This window comes from Panulirus ornatus, chromosome 13 (genome assembly GCF_036320965.1).
Source record: "Panulirus ornatus isolate Po-2019 chromosome 13, ASM3632096v1, whole genome shotgun sequence".
Taxonomy (NCBI): domain Eukaryota; kingdom Metazoa; phylum Arthropoda; class Malacostraca; order Decapoda; family Palinuridae; genus Panulirus; species Panulirus ornatus.
In genome coordinates, this window is record NC_092236.1 from 53,657,383 (window position 1) to 53,678,375 (window position 20,993).

Consider the following 20,993-nt stretch of genomic DNA (forward strand, 5'->3'; position numbering starts at 1 on the left):
AGACATTCATATCTAAGTATATGAGTAGAATATTTGATTACCGCGCATATCGAAAATTTATCAGGGACTTGTAAATTAAAATGAATATTATAGAGTCTGGTGTGGGACTAGGGTAGGTCACGTGACGTATACTTCCGGAGTGTTTTGGTTCAGACTGAAACTTGTAACTAGAGGCCTTAATGTTGACTTCACCTAAGCCACATGGTCTCCTTTTCACCTCCTGGTAGCTATTACATATCAGTCGATTGGCTACATTAAAGACAGAGCGTACCATAGCTCCATGATCATTCCCGCAGTGAAAATAGGTGTGTCATTGCTGTCAACATTGCGTCGACCTGTCAAAAGTTTCAAACAATACCAACGTGTTGACAGCTATTTCAGCGTGTAGGACATTATTTTGATGAAGAACTCCCGAGGCAGCTTTGTGAATTTATTACTGTGAGTTGTGTTAAGTGAGAATATTAGAATGCCGACGCAGACGGCCAGCAGTAAGGTGGCAACGGGCGAGCCAGCTGAGATCCGTGTCAAGCTCGCCTATAGCGGGTAAGTCAATTAACACGTAATCGCAAAGTAGCAAATTACTGTCCATTTACTTGATGCAGCTTTTCAGTTCCTATCGAAGGAAACATTTGGTACAGAAATTGAAATCCCTTAAATTATGCTTTGTATTAAGCACGAGGAATTGCATGTAGATGTGGCAGGTGTTTTTTTGCAACCACAGTATACAAACCTTACCTGTCAAAATGCATTTCAGTCTATATTTACTTAATTGTTTGGTAGAATTGATTTATTTAGAACTTGATAGAACTCATGTGAGTGTTGAAAATGGAACTTGTAGAATGTATAAGTAGAATTATGGGACTAAAGTTGTACCCATTGGTATTTCATTGGTTGCCTCGGTTCCATGTTTCAGTACATCACAAACCTCATTTTGAATTGTTATCACAGTGTCTCATCTTTTCTTATATTGGCTGACACTGTATTAGAAATATAATGTTGGTATATTTCAGCCATCACTTTGGATACTAAGTTAAGTCTTCATAGGTACTTATGATACTTTACGTTAGGTCAGGTCTTCATAGGTTCTGTTAATATTTTATGTGCTTTTCCTACTTTTACATCACAGTAAACTCCTGTTCTGTTGGAATTTGTCTTCTAGTGTACCCTTTTGACCCTACTGGACTAAGTTTGGGATTTTACGGACACTTCCATAAAAGTTCATTGCATTGCAAATTTAGCACAAGAACCCATCACACTACACTTGGAACGTAATAGAATAGTCTGTTAGTTTCTGACTTGTGCCAGTTTCTTGTGCATCACCTCTGTGCATTTTTTACTTATTTTGTTGACAAACATACTGTCATCTTGCCTCTCTAACCCATAGGTTGTTGCTGATTTACTCTTAAGTAGGTAATGCAGTATTATCTTTTGTACATTTACCTACACAGATGATTAAAGTAGAACTTTCAAGACGAAACAAGACAGCTCGTTCTTTGCCTGCCATTTTGATATAAGTGCCAACTTGGTCGTCCCATGAACAAACTCAGTGACCATGCAGTGTTTTTATGGTACAAAGCCCTGTAGTTTTTGTGTGAAATCATGGCATATAAGAGTGCTGTCAGTGTCTTATGTGCTGAGGTCAGTTATTCCTTTTATTGGGGGTTTGCTGTAGTATTTTCTCCTGATACGTAACCCGTATGACAACATGGTTACCGGGCAGACATTATGGTTAAAGCTCTGGAAAACAGAGAAAATGCTAACTTGATTTACACAGACTTTACAAAAGAATTTGATGTATGTGACCATGGTGTCACAGCATGTAGAATGTGAAAGGTGGGAATAACTGGAAAAATTGGAAGATGGATATACAACTTCTTTAATAGATCACAACTCATAGTTGTAAACCATCCAGTGCCTCCATAGTACCTAGTTCATTCCCCCAAGGAACTGTGCTGACCCACCTCCTGTTTCTCAGTATTATAGCAGACATTGATGCAAACACAAGCCACAATTCCATGTCATCCTTTGCTGATGATACAGGAATAATCACATCAATAGACGATGCTGAAAGGCTAAAAAGAGATATAAACAAAGTCTTTAATTGGACGACTGAGAACAGCATTCTCTTCAATGAAGATAAATGTCAACCCTAGCATGGAAAATTGATAAAATTAAAAGCAATGCAGAATGCCGGACTAACACACCCACGGTCATAAGCCAAATGAATAAAAAGAAAGACCTTGGAGTAATTATTTCCAGCAACCTAACCTTCTTCCTGATATCCATAGCCTTCCCCATCAGTGCCTTATTTGATATTGTGGAATAGAATTTGGTTAAAGTCCAATATTGCTTTGCATTTTGTGTAAGCTTTGGATATTGAATATTTTTCTTCTGAAGTGTTTGTGTTGTATACAGAGAATACAGTAACAGTTGCTGAGCTGATTTAGAGCATTATGTTTCATTGAATGACTTTAAGTAAGGTGCTAGTTGTGTGGGTTATGTATATGAGGGAAAATTTTGTTTTATAAAAAAGTGGGTAATAAACTTGTAAGTAAACAAAACCTATGAAAGCATCACCTCATATATCTAGCAAATCTCCCCAACAGTCATGAGTTATCTTGAAATTCAGCATTCTTTGTTGATATACACCAGTTGCATCCATGAGTGAGCATTGTGCAAATGCCTCAGAATAACAATAAATGTATGATAGACAAAGCAGTCATGCAAGCCCCAGCAACAGACCAATTTAGTACTTGTAAAACTGTTATACATTTCAGTGAGTGGTTAAAGTTAAATGTCTCCACAGATTTTCTTGCTTTCACAGATGGATTTTTTTTCACTTTTTCATTAGTTAACCCCATATTTTCCTTGTATAGTTAATTCACTGTGGTTCACCTTACTTGATATTGTTTAATAAAGCATAGCCAATGCTTCAAATCTTGGTCCACATCTTTTATTGTATTCTGTAAACACTGTGTTTAAATTACCTTCTCATTACCATCAGTTTTGGATTCTTTTGAAAGAGATGCATAACTGATGGTAATGAAGAAGTAATTTCGTATTTTACTGGAAATATAATGCTCCAAATCATGCTCTGCAACTTTTATTTTATTCTCTAAATATTACACTGCCACCTTGGAACAAAATCACTCCATAGCCAAAGTGAGTTTCAGTGCATAGCTAAACCTAATTTACTGGAGTGCTGTCTTTGTGCCATGAGCATATTATTTTTTGGAGTACAATTGAATTTCTTATAAGGTAGTTACTTTTATAGTGGAGAGTAAGTTGAGTATGATTGGGAATTGTATAGGTTCACTTTTCCTCTTCTGTATATTTTTCTTTGAAAGCTGGCAGCTTGTGTTCCCATGTCATTAGCTAGACCACACAATAATAATCACATGAATACTGTGATGGATTGCAACTCAAGGGTGGGCTGTTTTGAAAAGTCTTTTCCTATTCCTTGAAGCTTGGAAGTCTCTTCCCTCTCATGTCGTTCCCAACATCTATGACCTGGCATATCTTAAACAACAGGTTTTTCACTTCCTTCAGAATTTTTAAATACTTTTTCTTGTCTTTTCTTTCTCCCATTCATTAACTTCTACATATTTCAGTTAAGGCTTGGCCTTGATGTGGACTGCTGTCTGTGACTGGAGCTCCCAATGTAAAAAGGAAAATACAAGTATCAAAGCTATCTTTGGATATTGAGTGTTTTGTTCAGCTGCTGTAGGGTAATGCCTAGAGAATAAAACTAAAGCAGCAAAAAGTGATATGGAACATTGTATATCATTGTTCAATATCACATGAAAAAGAACAGTGATATAGTAGTGAGGGTTATAAATACAAGGGAAAATAAGGGGTGAATGAATGTATAGTGTCAGGTTGTTTAATCTCTCATGAATAGAACAGCAGAATCTATGAAGACCTCACCTAGCTGAGGTGTTTCACAGAAATATACCCTCAAAAAGTTTGTCTGGTGCTGATGTAGAATGGCTGCTTGTGAGGGGGTTTGTTATAGGCACAAACAGCCACTTGGTCTCTTTTTGTTAGGATTCATGAGCAGTTGGTGTGGTGTTCAGTCATTTGTTTGTGGTATATTTCAACTAGAATACTGAAAATTTAGGTTCATAGGATAAGGTTACTGTACATGGGATCTTTTGATTTTTTTATGAGTGTTTCACCTGCAGATATTTAGATTAATCCATTTTTCCTTGATAGTCATAACCATTATGAATATTAACGTATTCAATATATATCCTGTAGTTTTGTGGTTAGCGTTCCTGACTGTGATGCGTTCACGGGGTGCCCAGGGGCGCCATTTCCCACATCAGTGAAGTAGTGCCAGGAAACAGACAAAGAATGGCCCATCCACTCATATACACATGTATATACATAAATGCCCATACACACACATATACATGCATATACATATACAAATCAACTCATATATGTTCACATACACAGACATATACATATATACACATGTACATATTCATACTTGCTTGCCTTCCTTCATCCATTCCTGGCACTACCCCACCCCACAGAAAACAGCATTGCTACCCCTTGCATTAATGGGATGGCTTTGACTAGGACCTCACCTACCCATGCCGTCTCAACTAACCAAAGAAAATAGAAACAGTATATAGAATAAGATATATAGTTTTGCTTCAAATCACACTCTGGAACTTTTACTCTATTTGCTGATTACTAAACACTGTCCAGTAGGGTATTACTAGTGCAAAGCAATATTTTTCAATATCCAAAGCTAGTTTTGATTGTAATTTAAGAGTTGAATTACTGTTATTTGTGTTGTTATTCTGCTAAGTAAATTACTGATATTTGTGTTGTTATTCTGCTGAGAAGTTGCCATTGGTGGGTCATCACTGGCATTGTAGCCAGCAATGTTTATTTGGGAAATTCATACCCTTGCTGTCCATGATGTAATTACAGTAGGGAAGACATGGAGACTAAATTACTAAACAGTGTACTGTAGGGTGTGTACTGCCAATGCAAAGCAAAATCTTTCAATACCCAAAGCTAGTTTTGATCTGTAATTAAATTGGTCAATTATAATGATTTGTAGTGGTTACTCTGATGAGAAGTTAGTACTAATGGGTCATCACTGGCATTGATATTAGCAATGTTCTTTATAGAAATTCATGCCCTTAATGCCCATAATGCAACAACCATAAAGAAGACACAGAGCACTTGCAACTCAGTTGTCCTGCACTCTATGCAAATAGATGCACACACATCACAACACTTTATGACCTATAGTCACAACCCATGGATGTGGGCAGTTTCCTGAGTGCTGCAGGAGCCTCAATAGGATAGAAGGGACTCTTGGGTCAGGAAGTCTGTATGTATGTGCGTATGTGTATGTGTGTGAGTGTATGTAAGTATGACTTTTGCTTGCCACAGCACAAACATCAACACACAGACCAAACTGTATGCCCACATAACACTTGGCCACTGTTACTAAATTTGAACAAGAGAAAATATTCATTAGTCCCCAAACATGAATGGGTACCTCTTTCACATTTTCATTCTGAAAAACCACCCTTCACTCTATTATTGCAAACACTGTCTCAGCAAATCTGAAGACCCATCACATCCAAGATACAATTTCCACACTGTTGGTATTGTACTTACTCCACAAACACCTGCACATAACATCATCACACCTTATGACCTGTAGTCCTCAGTGGATATGTCTGGCTTCCTGAGTACTGCAGGAGCCTCATTGAAAACAGAATGGGCCCCTTTTCCTGGAAGGTAGGGCAAGGTAAGGTTCATTGTAGCTACAAGATGTTTGTTATTGAAGATTTATTATTTGTATAGTAAACCAAAACTAATCGCTAGAGAATCTTACACTGTGTTTGATTTTACTTCATACAGAGAGGTCTATATCACCTACATCCCACCAGCACTAGAGGTGGAGGCTTTAGAGCATGAGATTCGGGCAATATGCAAGTTTGACCCAACCCAGGTGTTCACCGTCAAGTGGGTTGATGAGGAAGGTAAGGAACCTCCACATCTTTTTGTTTATTAATGGTTACTTTCCCAGCTATAGAAATTGTTAGAGAGGGCTCCTCGGATGATTGTGAAGTCAATATTTCTATCTGTTAAAGATATGGATGACTATTGATGCATTTAGAATTTTGTAATGAAAATCTCATGAAACATTTATCATATATAGGTAGCCCCATTTAGGTATCAAAATTTATTTTCTTCTGAACAGCTGATCCTTTTATGCAAAGGATTGACTTGTCCTTGTATAGAGTATTGCTTTCACATCAGGGGTGGCTTTAGCTCTGCATCTTGACTTGATAAGAGTTGAGTTGAAAGTGGTCTGACTTATAAACTGTCCCTGGCTAACTTCAAAACTTTACCCACTTACCCCATGCTACAATATTGGTTTGCTATCTCTCTTCTATAGGTATTACTTTGGTTTTTGCTCCTGAAAGCAGGTTGCTTGTGCGCCCCCACCACTAGCTAGACCACACAATTCTTGGCAAGCTAATGCATCATATGTGGACAATTGGAGGAAGTGAAATGTTTTAGATATCTATGAGTAGGCTTAGCATTGAATGGAACCATGGAAGCGATGAAGAATGTGTGGAAAGAGAGAACGTTATCTTGTAGAGCAAAAATGGGTATGTTTGAAGAATTAATAGTTTCAACAATATGGTTGTGAGGCATGGGCAAGAGATAGGGTTGTATGGAGAGTTGATGTATTGGAAATGAAATGTTTAAGAACAATATGTGGTGTGATGGAGTTTGATCAAGTGAGTAATGAAAGGGTAAGAGAGATGGGTGGAAATAAAAAGAGTGGTTGAGAGGGCAGAAGAGGGTGTGTTGAAATGGAGAGAATGAGTGAGGAAAGGTTGACAGTTGGAGGGAACAAGGAGAAGCAGGAGACCAAATTGGAGGTGGAGGGATGGAATGACCAAGATTTTGAGCAATTGGGACCTTAACATACAGGAGGGTGAGGGATGTGCAAGGAATAGAGTGAATTAGAACGATGTGGTATACCGGGGTCGACGTGCTGTCAGTGGACTGAACCAGGGCATGTGAAACGTCTGGGGTGAACCATGGAAAGTTTGTGGGGCCAGGATGTGGATAGGGAGCTGTGGTTTTGATGCATCACACATGACAGCTAGAGACAGTGTGAATAAAAGTGGCCTTTTTTGTCTGTTTTTTGGGTGCTGCCTCACTGAAGTGAGTAGTGATGCTGTTTTTTTCATGCATATTCGCCATTTCCTGCTTTAGTGTGGTAGCATTAAAAAACAGAACACTGAACCTTAGAGAGAATATCCTCATTTGGCTTTCTTCTCTGTTCCTTCTTTTGGAAAATTGAAAAAATGGAAGGGAAGGATTTCCAGCCCCCTGCTCCCTTCCCTGTGGTTGCCTTCTACAACACGCTGGGAATACGTGGGAAGTATTCTTTCTCCCCAATCCCCAGGGATATAAATATTTTTTTTCCCATGCTTGATCCCAGGGATAGGGGAGAAAGAATGCTGCCCACATATTCTATGCATGTCATAGAAGGTGACTTGAGGGGCAGGGGTGGATAGCTGGAAATCCTTCCTTTCTGTATTACTTTCCAATAGAAAGAACAGAAGGAGCTGAGAAAGGATTTTCCCTCTAAGGCTCTGTCATCTGTTTTAGGTGCTGCCTCATGAAGGAAGTGGCAAGCATGCATGAAAAATATATATGTGTATATATCTGTCATAACAGTGAGAGAGTGGATGTGAGCAGATGAGGCCTTGCTTCATCTCTTCCTGACACTATCTTGCTAACACGGGAGTCAGCGATCAAGTATGAAACTTGGCCCCTTGCTGTGATCTTTGTTTAGGAAAATGATACAGAAGGATTTCCAGTCACCCTTTCCCGCCTCCATTAATCGCCTTTTATGACATGCAGGGAATAAGTGGACAGTATTCTTTCTCCCCTTATCCCCAGGCATATAAATGATTTTTTCATACTTGTTTGTCATCTCCCATGTAATTGAGGTAGCACTGGGAGTGGATAGAGAAATGTCCTCATTTGCTCCCTTTCATTTTCTAGTTGTAATGTGTAATGCACTGAAATCATAACCACTTATCCACTCCCAGGCCCCACAGACCTTTCCATGGTCTCCCTTCATCCATGTCATATTCCCTGAATCAGTCCATTAACATTAGCTTTCCCCCTGCACACCACATTGCTTCAGTTGATTCTTTCCTGTCTGACACCTTCCTGCATGTTCAAGCATCAAGCATTCAAAACCTTTTCCACTTCATCATTACCTCCTCATTTGGTCTCTATCATCTTGTCACCTCCACTTCTTTGTCAGTGTCTCCTCACTCATCCTATCCATATTCCCAAACCACTTGAGAACATCCTCTTCAGCTGTCAGTTATTCCTTTCTCGATATCACACCTTTCTCTTACCGTATCTTTTCGTACTCGTTCAACCATCCTTGCACCACACATTGTTCTCAGACATTTCATTTTGAACACATTTGCCTTCTTCCATACATTCTCATCCATACAACACTGATGGGAGTGCTATACCCTCAAAAATGCCCTTTCATGTCCTCCAAATAGTAACCTCACTTTCCACACATTCTTTAGTGCTCCCTGGACCTTCGCCCTTTCATTCAAAAAGAAGGACACCCCATGTGTTAGGGATCTAGTGGTCACTGTCTCCAACAGCTTCATATTCTCCTAGCATTGTAATGAAGTTGCCAAGAAAGCAAATAGGACAGAAACTTTACATATAAAGGCAAGGATGTGATATTGTCATTATCCCTAAGTCAAGTTAGGCCCCACCTTGATTATGCAGCATAGTTCTAGGTCCCCCACTTAAATTGGAAGCATTGTAGTGTAGAGCAACTAAACTTGTTCTCTTTAAGCAAGAGGCATCTCCAAGGTAAAGTAGTAGAATGTTTAAAAATATCGTATAGGACTTAACAAAGTTGATATTGAAAATTTCATTACAGTAGCACACCACCACTACTGAGAGGAAATGGACAGTATGAAATATTTATCAACAATATTATTGATGTGCAGAATAAGCTCCCTGAACATGTTCGTAACAACACTCTTAATATCTTCAAAATTAGGCTTGATCATCACTTGGCACTCTCCAGTACTGAATGATTCATATAATCAATCATTGTAATGTATGTTATGCTACCTCTGATCTCTCCCTGGCTATGCTGCGGTAACACACCAACATTGATTAACCCATGTCATGTGCATTAAGGAAGCAAGGAAGAATTGTACCATTTCTCCACATTAGAAGTAATAGGAATGATAAGTCACAGGGCAGGAGCTCATGTTTATTCTCACTATTGTCTCTATAACAAAAAGTGATGATATGTCATTGGTGATGGGATGCATAACATATTCATTTTCATGCTACCTTATGACTTTACTTGAAAAATTTCCTTCAGGTATATTAATCCTGCAATGTATTTTTTGACTTGTTTTACCTCTGGCATGTTGCTGGAGGGAGTGGAGGGTCAGAAGAGTCTTTTTTTTTCATTCTTTTCTGCTTTTAAGGGGACTATTTTTTTTCTTACGGCTAGACTACCTCGTTTTGACCTTGGATCTTTGTGGTCTGGTATCTCTGTAACTCTGTAGCACTTCTCTTTTCACCCTCATGATTTTCTCCACTTTGCATACATTCCTGACCCAGATAATTTGCATTTGCCACACTGTCATCAAACACATTCAAGAATCCTTCAAAGTACTTACTCCATATCCTCTTTACCTCATCTCTGCCTCATAGAACTTCTCTATTTGTCCTCTACTGATGTTCCCATTTGTTCTCTTGTTTTCTCATGCTATTAAGTCCTTCCAAAGCATTTTCCTATTCTCTCAGAAATTTGATCATATTTGCTCACTCCTCATTTGTCCTCTTCTTCAGATCCTACCCCTTTCCCTTGACCTCCTTACCCTTGAGCTTTGTTTTGCTCAGAGCTAAACATCCAGGTTCCCTTCCTTAAACAAACTACGTTTCTCTCTTTTTTTTTTCTTATTTGGTTACATCCAAACAGTATTTCATGCACCAGGAGTCCCTTTTGTCTTTGTAAGGCCTCTGCAGCACTGAGGAAGGTGGCCAAGTCCACTGGTTGGGACCATGGCTCACTAACTTTGGTGATGTGGATGTGTTTGTGTGGGGGGAGCGCAGGTCAGTTGAGTAGTAAGTGTTTGGTGTTTTCGTTATGGTGGTGTTTCGTTGTGGTAGTGAAGGGTCTTGGGACATGCTGAAACTGTTTGTAGTGTTTTAGGAGTGTCAGGCTCACAGACATGAAACTGTGACTCGTGTTTGTCTGAAGAGTGTTGCCGCTGATGGGGTGGAATATGAGACTGAGTTGGGAGAATGTTTATATAGTGCTTGTCGGGTTATTTCATTTTGTATATGTTTTGTCAGCGTTATATTCGTTTATGGTGGGGATCAATGTATGTAGAGGTTGCTGATGTTTGAGCGTTTGATTTCTGCGTAGGGATTGATGGATAGATAGTTGTGGCGTTGCTATGCAGTTCCATAGAATTGAGTGCTGAGTTGTACTGGGAGAGCCTTTGTTTGTTGTGTAGATGTTGGATGATTGTGGTTCCAAGTTAGCCAATGATTGTACTTGAGTCACGTATTTTGTGTGGTTTGCAGTTTTGTTATAGTTTATGGTATGCAAGTTAAAACTTTAATTATGGAATGAAACTATCTTACTTGTTTACTGGTTACTTACACATTTCTGTTTTTACCAGCAGATGTTTTGTTTACCATGGTAATAGTGACAGATGAGCAAGTAACATTTGGAACTGACATGTACTGATGCTGTGAGGCAGGGAAGTTGGTAGTAAGCACTCTTTCATAACTTTATGGCATTTTGTTGGAATATGGCATTGTGTATTTCTTTTTTGCAGCTTCGATGTACGTGACATTTTTATTCATTTTTTGTTATTCTTTTTATTCATGAATTAGAATCATGAATGATTTATCATTGTCATTGTCTTCTTTACACTTTTAGGGGACCCATGCACCATTTCATCGCAGCAAGAGCTAGATGAAGCACTTCGTCTATACGACCTCAACAAGGACTCGGAGCTCGCAATCCATGGTGAGTACACACAGCCCGTAACTATCGACGAATGCCATTGAAATATAATCGCATGATGGTGCATTTTAAAATTGTGCTATTAACATGCTGCATCAACTGTTGCATCAAACTGACACCTGGGAATTTATTTCTCTGTGGATTTAACAGCTGTGCTATGCATGCTCAAACTTACTGTAATGATTTGTTTGCACTTATAGCCAAGTCACTTCAAGTAACTCTGTTAAGTGTCAGTACGTAGAACATGATAAGGTAGGTCTTTATTCATTTAAGAAGTCACTTGGGTTATGAGTTGCAAGTAAAACTTTTTTTTTTTCTGATTTACATCAGTCTCGTGCATGTCATAGGTAACCTCTGTTGTAAACAGTGATGATGATACTCCATCAGTGCAGTGATACTGTAAACTAATGAATCTTTTAAGAAATATGTATGTGTAGAGTACTGCCTTCCTTTTTCAAGCTTAATATTACTGGAAATTTAAGAAATGTCGCTGTCGGTCATAGCCACCGGCAACTAGTTCAGACTTTGGTCACTTGTAATAATTGAAGACTTTTTTGAATCATATGAAGACATTGTCATGAACCGATGCTATCGAAGCTTTAATTCTTTTAAGAATTGTGGGAAGTTGCTGTTTTCATTGGGGTTTCGTATTTTGTTCTTCAGGTGCCGTTATAGGCTACTTAGTTGATTTTTGCTGTATTTGATATCTAATCCTTATGAAGTTTTGGTGTATTCATATTTTGATAGTGAATAAATGAAGTGGATGAATTTCCTTTATTCATCTGAAAATATTTCAAGGATAAGAAATTATATATGGTAGACCATTATGTCACCCTCTTTCCACTCTTACATTTCTGCTTCGCTCACTCCATATATATATGCTCACCCCTGACACATCCCTACTTTCCACACCCACTCATTCATGTCCATTCCTGCCTTGCATGCCGTCCTTGCCAAACCCACGCCTGTGTACATGGTTCAACATTGCTTCAGTCACATATTCCACACTTACCTTTACTATACCTTGCCAGAGCCTCTAGTGCTGCAGTCTGCCTTGCTATACCCAATATTCCCACAATCACCCCTTCATCACCCATGCTTGTCATGCCATGCCACCACAGTTAGTCTTGCCACACCCACGCGTGCTTTTTAAAGTCTTTGCCACACCTACTCTTTCCACAGTCATCCCAGTCTCCCATCATCCGTTCCACCAAAGCCACTGTTCCCTAACCCCATTTATTCCTGCTATTGTCACGACCAGCGCTGCTACACGGTTCACATCCATCCTTGCCACACTATTCTCTATTGACTCTAAAAACCTTGCCATAGATATCCCTGCTACCCCAAGTTTTCCTACAGCACCCACTAATGTTACAACCACCCCTGCCACCCCAAGTTTTCCTACAGCACCCACTAATGTTACAACCACCCCTGCCACACGCACCCTTGCCACACTTTACGTCACCTCCCACCTCCCCCCCCACCCCATCGTGCGTCACCAACCCCAAGCACACCCTCTTCACCCGCGCTCCCACTGTACCTCAGTTACTCGTAGAGTCATCCCTTCCAGTCACACTCCTGCCATACCCATCTTTGTCAGAGTTACCCCATAAAGGCCAGGCACGCTCATATTGCATGTCTTTAAGGGTTTTGAGTGAGTATTAAGAAAAATAATGCGCGCAGATATGTACAGTTAAACGACCTGCACATTTGGGTTAACATGGTTTAAGGGCAGAAGGATCGTCTTGTGTCGGAGAATAGACCATTTTAAGATTCCAGAGGCTGTTTAACGGGAAAAAATTATATTTACACGTATCTGGGAGTCACTTGACAATTTGATCCGGGAATCACAACTCCCTTGGTGCGCATGATGGGCATAGCTTGACATATTTAAATATGTTATGAACTAATTTTCTGGGCACGGCCTCAGACAATGATGATTTATTCATAGAAATACATTTTTGCATAAAAAAGTAACCCCAGCTACAGTCGCATCTCGCCTCCCTTCACCCCCGCCCCTCTCCTCCTACACTCATTCTCGCCACACAGCCAGCCTGCCACACTCACACCTGCCACGTTTACCGCACACGCACACACACACACACACACACACACACACACACGACCATGTTAGTATAATGATTATTTGATTTTACAGTACAGGGAGGGATTTTAGCCCTCTCGGAGCTCCATATTTTGAGTAAAACCCATTGCAGAGTGATCAGTATTGCCAGAATTTCCTGGGTTCAAATCTTCATCACTACAGGAGTAGGTGATAACATTTCAAGGGATCCGGGAGTGTAGAACTCCTTTAACGTACTGCTGCACAAATAGGCAGTCGCACTGTTTCCGTTTGCCACGTATACCCTTTTCTGAGCCCATCCATCCATTCGTGTGCTTGCGCACCGCCTCTGCCACACCCATGTTTGCCAGTCCAGTCCTTGATGCTCCCTTGTTCTTTGAATATTTCATTTTTGTTTGTAACGTTGTTGGATGTGTTTCCCACAAATCCCAGATGCGTGGGGTTCACACACACACACACACACACACACACATATATATATATATATATATATATATATATATATATATATATATATATATATATATATATATTTTTTTTTTGTAGTAATGATTTTGTGAAGATCTAAACGCGCTGTGGTAAAGCATTTGTTGTGTCTTGTTCTTTATTCGGTTTGAGGTGGAGTTATACATTCCGCCTCCCATAGTGATGACTCCATGACTTGGCTACGCCCTCCCTCAGTTCTCAGTTCATCGTCCTTATTAGTCATGCTGCACCTGGCCTACTCGAACACTGTTTACATTTAGAGGAGCTCGACGTTCTCCTTTACGCCACGTTTTCTGTGATTGATTATATTGGCACACTTCTGTAAACAGGTTGCCTTAGGTGGTGCCTCCCAGTAAACCTAATAATATCAAGTGGCATTTTTGGATATATTCGTACTGTATCATGTTTCTTGTCGAATGCCTGAGGCTGAGAAGCATTTATATCGTACCCCAAATGAGAAGTTAGTGCCAGACGGCTTGACAGTCAAGTTGTCTTTGCTGAATGCTTGATTATCCCAATTGAGGGTGAAATATCTCGTGTGTAATGAATTTCGTAAATGAGAGCAGATGAAGACGGCACCACCTACCCCACAAGGCTTGTTGAGGAGATATGGCGACTCTCATTCTGTGACGTGTGGACCGAGATGAGTTTTGTCGCCAGTATGGGCGTTGTGCCGTACGGTGGTGCAAATGGGTTATTGATGGAGCGTGCGGGAGGGGCCGGCCTCAGGATGAAGCGTGTACACACACCCCTTCCCGCAGCCTGTAAATACCTCTTCCTGCGACCAGCACACTCTCATCCCTGTCACTACCACAAACCCCACTCTGCTACCACCATTCATTCTTCCCTGTCACCGCCACACACTCCTCCCTGTCACCTCCACACATCCCTCTCTGCCACCACCACACATCCTTCCCTGTCACAGCCACACACTCTCCTTGCCACCGCGACACTTCCGTCCCTGCTACCACCACACTCCTCCCTGTCACCACCACACCACTTACCCTTGCTACCACCACACACGTCTTCTACCATCGCCACAAAGTCCTTTCAGCCATCACCACAGATTTCTCCCTGCCACCACCACAGACTCCATGCGACCACCATACACCCCTCCCTGCCACCTAGACACACCTCCCGCTCTCCCGAGGCATGGTAATCACCCTCCCGACACACTCATCCCCGACATCCCCACGCATAACACCGCACGTCCCCCCCCCCCCCCCCCGCCATATACTTGCCCCACCTCCCACCCCAAACTCTCCTCCCTCCCATCCAATGTCGCACCGTCACTAGCTCTCGCTCCCCTCACATGATCCTTTCCACTATCCCTGTGCTCCCACCCATATGCAACACCCTTTACTATCCTCGTAGGCCACCTCCCACTACGCCTAGGTCCGTTTACCCATTCGATTTATCCATGCGCGCCCCTCCCACCGCATAAGCAGCTGGATGTCATGCCTTCCCCACCACTTGTAGCCAAGTGGGGCATCTTGCCTCTCACCACACTCTAATCATAGCTAGGTGGGTGGATATCTTGCCTCTCCGCCGACTCACACACCCAGGTTCACGAGCCTTATCCCTCCAGATTATTCCCTTGTCGTCTGCCACCCCTGTAGCACACCCGCCTCCCCCTCCCCCCTCCATCCACTGTCTCTACAACTGCCGATCACTTTCATTCTAGCCCCACATATATATTCCATCCTGCGGCCCTTCCCACATACGCCAGCGCACAACCCTTAACACTTTCTCTCTCTCTCTCTTCTCTTCTCTTCTCTTCTCTTCTCTTCTCTTCTCTCTCTCTCTCTCTCTCTCTCTCTCTCTCTCTCTCTCTCTCTCTCTCTCTCTCTCTACGTATGTATATGTTAAAAACGTGTTTTGTTATTGTGTAATTACCATCCATAGAGCATGTACACACTGCAAACGACACGCTCCCCCCCCCCCCCTCTTCGCCTAGTATTATATTGTTACGCTGACCATGCCACTTGAGATGTGGAATGTGACCAGCAACTCGTCCTTACCAGTCTTTTTGATAAGATGCTTATTACGGCTGCTGACACTTATCCAAGTATGCAGCTCGTAGTGTGATCCGTGTCCGGGTACGCCACTGGTGAAGTGTGGGTCGTGTCATACTTGTGGTCACCCAGCCAAGACACACACTGGTCATAGTGTGATGCATGTTGCTTCTTACACTGTCACACACACACACACACACTAGTCACGTTTGCCTTGATTTGATGCGTATTCCATTTACTGTCGCTTATCCTTAACCACAGTGCTCACTATCCCAGCTACTGCCGCTCATCCTAGCTACACTACTTTGTCGCAGCCTTTGCCACACATCCTAGCTACACTACTCACCGTCCCAGCCACTGCCACTCATCCTATCTACACTGCCTATTCTCCCAGCCAATGCCACGCGTCTTATCTACACTGCTCATTGTCCCAGCCATTGCCGCTCAACCTCGCCACACTGCTCACTGTCCCAGCCACTGCCGTTCACCCTACCCACACTGCTCACTGTCCCAGCCAATGCCGCTCATCCTCAGCTGCACCTCTTGTGGTAAGATCAGTGTATATCACCTCAAGAACATTATCCCGTTAAGTTGTAAACGTGTCGCGTTCGTAGTATTGGAGTATTAATGAGTTTGCTTTCTCCTTGGCCAGATGGTAGGCATTCATGTGTGTAGATTATACCGCAAGTAATCAGAACCATGTGGTCTGGTAAGGAGAATAAGGTCATAGTATTTTAAGAGGGATTTATGTTCGGGTGATTTTGCGGAAGTGAGTACTGGATTTCGTCTTCTCCTTTCCCCTGCGTTTAGCGTGGTAGCGTCAAGAACGAGGCTGGGCGTTTGAGGATAAAGTCTCCTCCGCAAACTTTTGATCCTCCTTTAAGAAAGTGATGGTACGGGTGGGGAAGATTTCCAGCCACCCTTTCTTCCTCCGTTCCAGTCCTCCTGCGTCGCTTTCTGCCACGCGCAAAAGATACATGGGTATCAAAACTTGGGTTATTTTTTTGCTAATCTTATGGGAAGCGTTAAGATGGTGCTGTGTAGTATTGGGTGTTTGAAAATGTGCTTGGTATCCGTATGAACGGTTTACATGATATAAGGTCGCACAGATTTATAACGGAAGGATAATACCCGCTACGAAACGATATATATATATATATATATATATATATATATATATATATATATATATATATATATATATATATATATATATATATATGTGGCCTGTGATCGTACGTCTCCAACCTCGCCGGAACACTGGTTTTGGTCGGTTGGTTATCTGAGCTGTGGGCCAGTGAACTGCCAGAGGGGGTCATTCTGGTCGCCAGCGTCAACTTCACTGTAAGATCCCTCACCATCTTCAGTGTGTACGGCCGTACACCACATCACTCTCCACTGCAGGTGTACACAGGTGACGTCGTGGGTGTAGAGAGCGTTTGGATCCTTCTCAGATTAGCAAACAGGATTGAAAGATGAAGTCCTCCTCACGTATGATTTAAGGAAGCGTATGGAAGACTTACGAACTGGTATCGGTGGCAGCAGCCACGAAGCCATCGAAGGACCAACGTGGCTGTGATATTTCCTGTTAAGGGTTGTGGAAGGACGTGGACGAGGTGCTGGGTGGAGAGCGCGCTGGAGGACGGGTTCGGCAAATGAGGAAGAAGACCGATTTCGACGATGAAGGCCTGCACTGTGGCTGAGAGATTGACTTGAGGAGGCAGAAGTGATATTGTGACAGTGATTGTGTCAGCGTCGCGTCGCCTCGCCGCAGTGTATCGAGACAGACTTCCCCAGAACTTTTAAAGGGGAAGTAAATGTTTATAGTTGTGTTAATGGAGTGATAGTTTTCATGCATGGTGTTTTTGACAAGAAAATAGTGAAGTTGGAGAAAAATGTAGCTTAGACATTGAAGCTTACTGACACAGTGGTGAAATTGATGAGAACTGCTATTGACGTTTGTGTGAATAAATTGTACATTTCCTTTTCCATAGCCAGAGGTTGAACCATTATGTGACATTCATTCATTTTTTTTTTCATTCATTTCAAGCTAAAAGTTTGTTTCTAAATTGTTCTTACATTTTTCATATGTATATATATGTATGTGTGTGTGTGTGTGTGTATGTGCATATGTGTGTGTGTGTGTGTGTGTGTGTATATGTATATATATATGTATATTATCCCTGGGGATAGGGGTGAAAGAATACTTCCCACGTATTCCTCGCGTGTCGTAGAAAGCGACTAGAGGGGACGGGAGCGGGGGGCCGGAAATCCTCCCCTCCTTGTATTAACTTTCTAAAATGGGAAACAGAAGAAGGAGTCACGCGGGGAGTGATCATCCTCCTCGAAGGCTCAGAGTGGGGTGCCTAAATGTGTGTGGATGTAACCAAGATGTGAAAAAAGGAGAGATAGGTAGTATGTTTGAGGAAAGGAACCTGGATGTTTTGGCTCTGAGTGAAACGAAGCTCAAGGGTAAAGGGGAAGAGTGGTTTGGAAATGTCTGGGGAGTGAAGTCAGGGGTTAGTGAGAGGACAAGAGCAAGGGAAGGAGTAGCAATACTCCTGAAACAGGAGTTGTGGGAGTATGTGATAGAATGTAAGAAAGTAAATTCTCGATTAATATGGGTAAAATTGAAAGTTGATGGAGAGAGGTGGGTGATTATTGGTGCATATGCACCTGGGCATGAGAAGAAAGATCATGAGAGGCAAGTGTTTTGGGAGCAGCTAAATGAGTGTGTTAGCGGTTTTGATGCACGAGACCGGGTTATAGTGATGGGTGATTTGAATGCAAAGGTGAGTAATGTGGCAGTTGAGGGAATAATTGGTATGCATGGGGTGTTCAGTGTTGTAAATGGAAATGGTGAAGAGCTTGTAGATTTATGTGCTGAAAAAGGACTGATGATTGGGAATACCTGGTTTAAAAAGCGAGATATACATAAGTATACTTATGTAAGTAGGAGAGATGGCCAGAGAGCGTTATTGGATTACGTGTTAATTGACAGGCGTGCGAAAGAGAGACTTTTGGATGTTAATGTGCTGAGAGGTGCAACTGGAGGGATGTCTGATCATTATCTTGTGGAGGCTAAGGTGAAGATTAGTATGGGTTTTCAGAAAAGAGGAGTGAATGTTGGGGTGAAGAAGGTGGTGAGAGTAAGTGAGCTTGGGAAGGAGACCTGTGTGGGGAAGTACCAGGAGAGACTGTGTACAGAATGGAAAAAGGTGAGAACAATGGAAGTAAGGGGAGTCGGGGAGGAATGGGATGTATTTAGGGAATCAGTGATGGATTGCGCAAAAGATGCTTGTGGCATGAGAAGAGTGGGAGGTGGGCTGTTTAGAAAGGGTAGTGTGTGGTGGGATGAAGAAGTAAGAGTATTAGTGAAAGAGAAGAGAGAGGCATTTGGACGATTTTTGCAGGGAAAAAATGCAATTGAGTGGGAGAAGTATAAAAGAAAGAGACAGGAGGTCAAGAGAAAGGTGCAAGAGGTGAAAAAAAGGGCAAATGAGAGTTGGGGTGAGAGACTATCAGTAAATTTTAGGGAGAATAAAAAGATGTTCTGGAAGGAGGTAAATAGGGTGCGTAAGACAAGGGAGCAAATGGGAACTTCAGTGAAGGGCGTAAATGGGGAGGTGATAACAAGTAGCGGTGATGTGAGAAGGAGATGGAATGAGTATTTTGAAGGTTTGTTGAATGTGTCTGATGACAGAGTGGCAGATATAGGGTGTTTTGGTCGAGGTGGTGTGCAAAGTGAGAGGGTTAGGGAAAATGATTTGGTAAACAGAGAAGAGGTAGTAAAAGCTTTGCGGAAGATGAAAGCCGGCAAGGCAGCAGGTTTGGATGGTATTGCAGTGGAATTTATTAAGAAAGGGGGTGACTGTATTGTTGACTGGTTGGTAAGGTTATTTAATGTATGTATGACTCATGGTGAGGTGCCTGAGGATTGGCGGAATGCGTGCATAGTGCCATTGTACAAAGGCAAAGGGGATAAGAGTGAGTGCTCAAATTACAGAGGTATAAGTTTGTTGAGTATTCCTGGTAAATTATATGGGAGGGTATTGATTGAGAGGGTGAAGGCATGTACAGAGCATCAGATTGGGGAAGAGCAGTGCGGTTTCAGAAGTGGTAGAGGATGTGTGGATCAGGTGTTTGCTTTGAAGAATGTATGTGAGAAATACTTAGAAAAGCAAAGGGATTTGTATGTAGCATTTATGGATCTGGAGAAGGCATATGATAGAGTTGATAGAGATGCTCTGTGGAAGGTATTAAGAATATATGGTGTGGGAGGCAAGTTGTTAGAAGCAGTGAAAAGTTTTTATCGAGGATGTAAGGCATGTGTACGTGTAGGAAGAGAGGAAAGTGATTGGTTCTCAGTGAATGTAGGTTTGCGGCAGGGGTGTGTGATGTCTCCATGGTTGTTTAATTTGTTTATGGATGGGGTTGTAAAGGAGGTAAATGCAAGAGTCCTGGAAAGAGGGGCAAGTATGAAGTCTGTTGGGGATGAGAGAGCTTGGGAAGTGAGTCAATTGTTGTTCGCTGATGATACAGCGCTGGTGGCTGATTCATGTGAGAAACTGCAGAAGCTGGTGACTGAGTTTGGTAAAGTGTGTGGAAGAAGAAAGTTGAGAGTAAATGTGAATAAGAGCAAGGTTATTAGGTACAGTAGGGGTGAGGGTCAAGTCAATTGGGAGGTGAGTTTGAATGGAGAAAAACTGGAGGAAGTGAAGTGTTTTAGATATCTGGGAGTGGATCTGTCAGCGGATGGAACCATGGAAGCGGAAGTGGATCATAGGGTGGGGGAGGGGGCGAAAATTTTGGGAGCCTTGAAAAATGTGTGGAAGTCGAGAACATTATCTCGGAAAGCAAAAATGGGTATGTTTGAGGGAATAGTGGTACCAACAATGCTGTATGGTTGCGAGGCGTGGGCTATGGATAGAGATGTGCGCAGGAGGATGGATGTGCTGGAAATGAGATGTTTGAGGACAATGTGTGGTGTGAGGTGGTTTGAGCGAGTAAGTAACGTAAGGGTAAGAGAGATGTGTGGAAATAAAAAGAGCGTGGTTGAGAGAGCAGAAGAGGGTGTTTTGAAATGGTTTGGGCACATGGAGAGAATGAGTGAGGAGAGATTGACCAAGAGGATATATGTGTCGGAGGTGGAGGGAACGAGGAGAAGAGGGAGACCAAATTGGAGGTGGAAAGATGGAGTGAAAAAGATTTTGTGTGATCGGGGCCTGAACATGCAGGAGGGTGAAAGGAGGGCAAGAAATAGAGTGAATTGGAGTCATGTGGTATACAGGGGTTGACGTGCTGT

At 42.0% G+C, this 20,993-nt stretch overlaps 1 protein-coding gene across 3 annotated transcripts in view; it reads left to right on the top strand.

Annotated features, from left to right (window-relative positions):
- The first annotated feature begins 115 nt into the window (after nt 1–115).
- aPKC (protein kinase C iota type) overlaps nt 116–20,993 on the top strand; it is a 298,184-nt gene continuing 277,306 nt past the window's right edge. For 2 of the 3 annotated variants that reach the window (XM_071668948.1, XM_071668949.1), the window contains exons 1-3: nt 117–543; nt 5,896–6,017; nt 11,018–11,107. In XM_071668948.1, coding sequence (XP_071525049.1) covers nt 467–543; nt 5,896–6,017; nt 11,018–11,107 — 289 coding nt within the window. In that variant the 5' untranslated portion in view covers nt 117–466. Of the gene's footprint in view, nt 544–5,895; nt 6,018–11,017; nt 11,108–20,993 lie in introns of all 3 variants that reach the window. The other variant, XM_071668951.1, reaches the window with a different exon arrangement.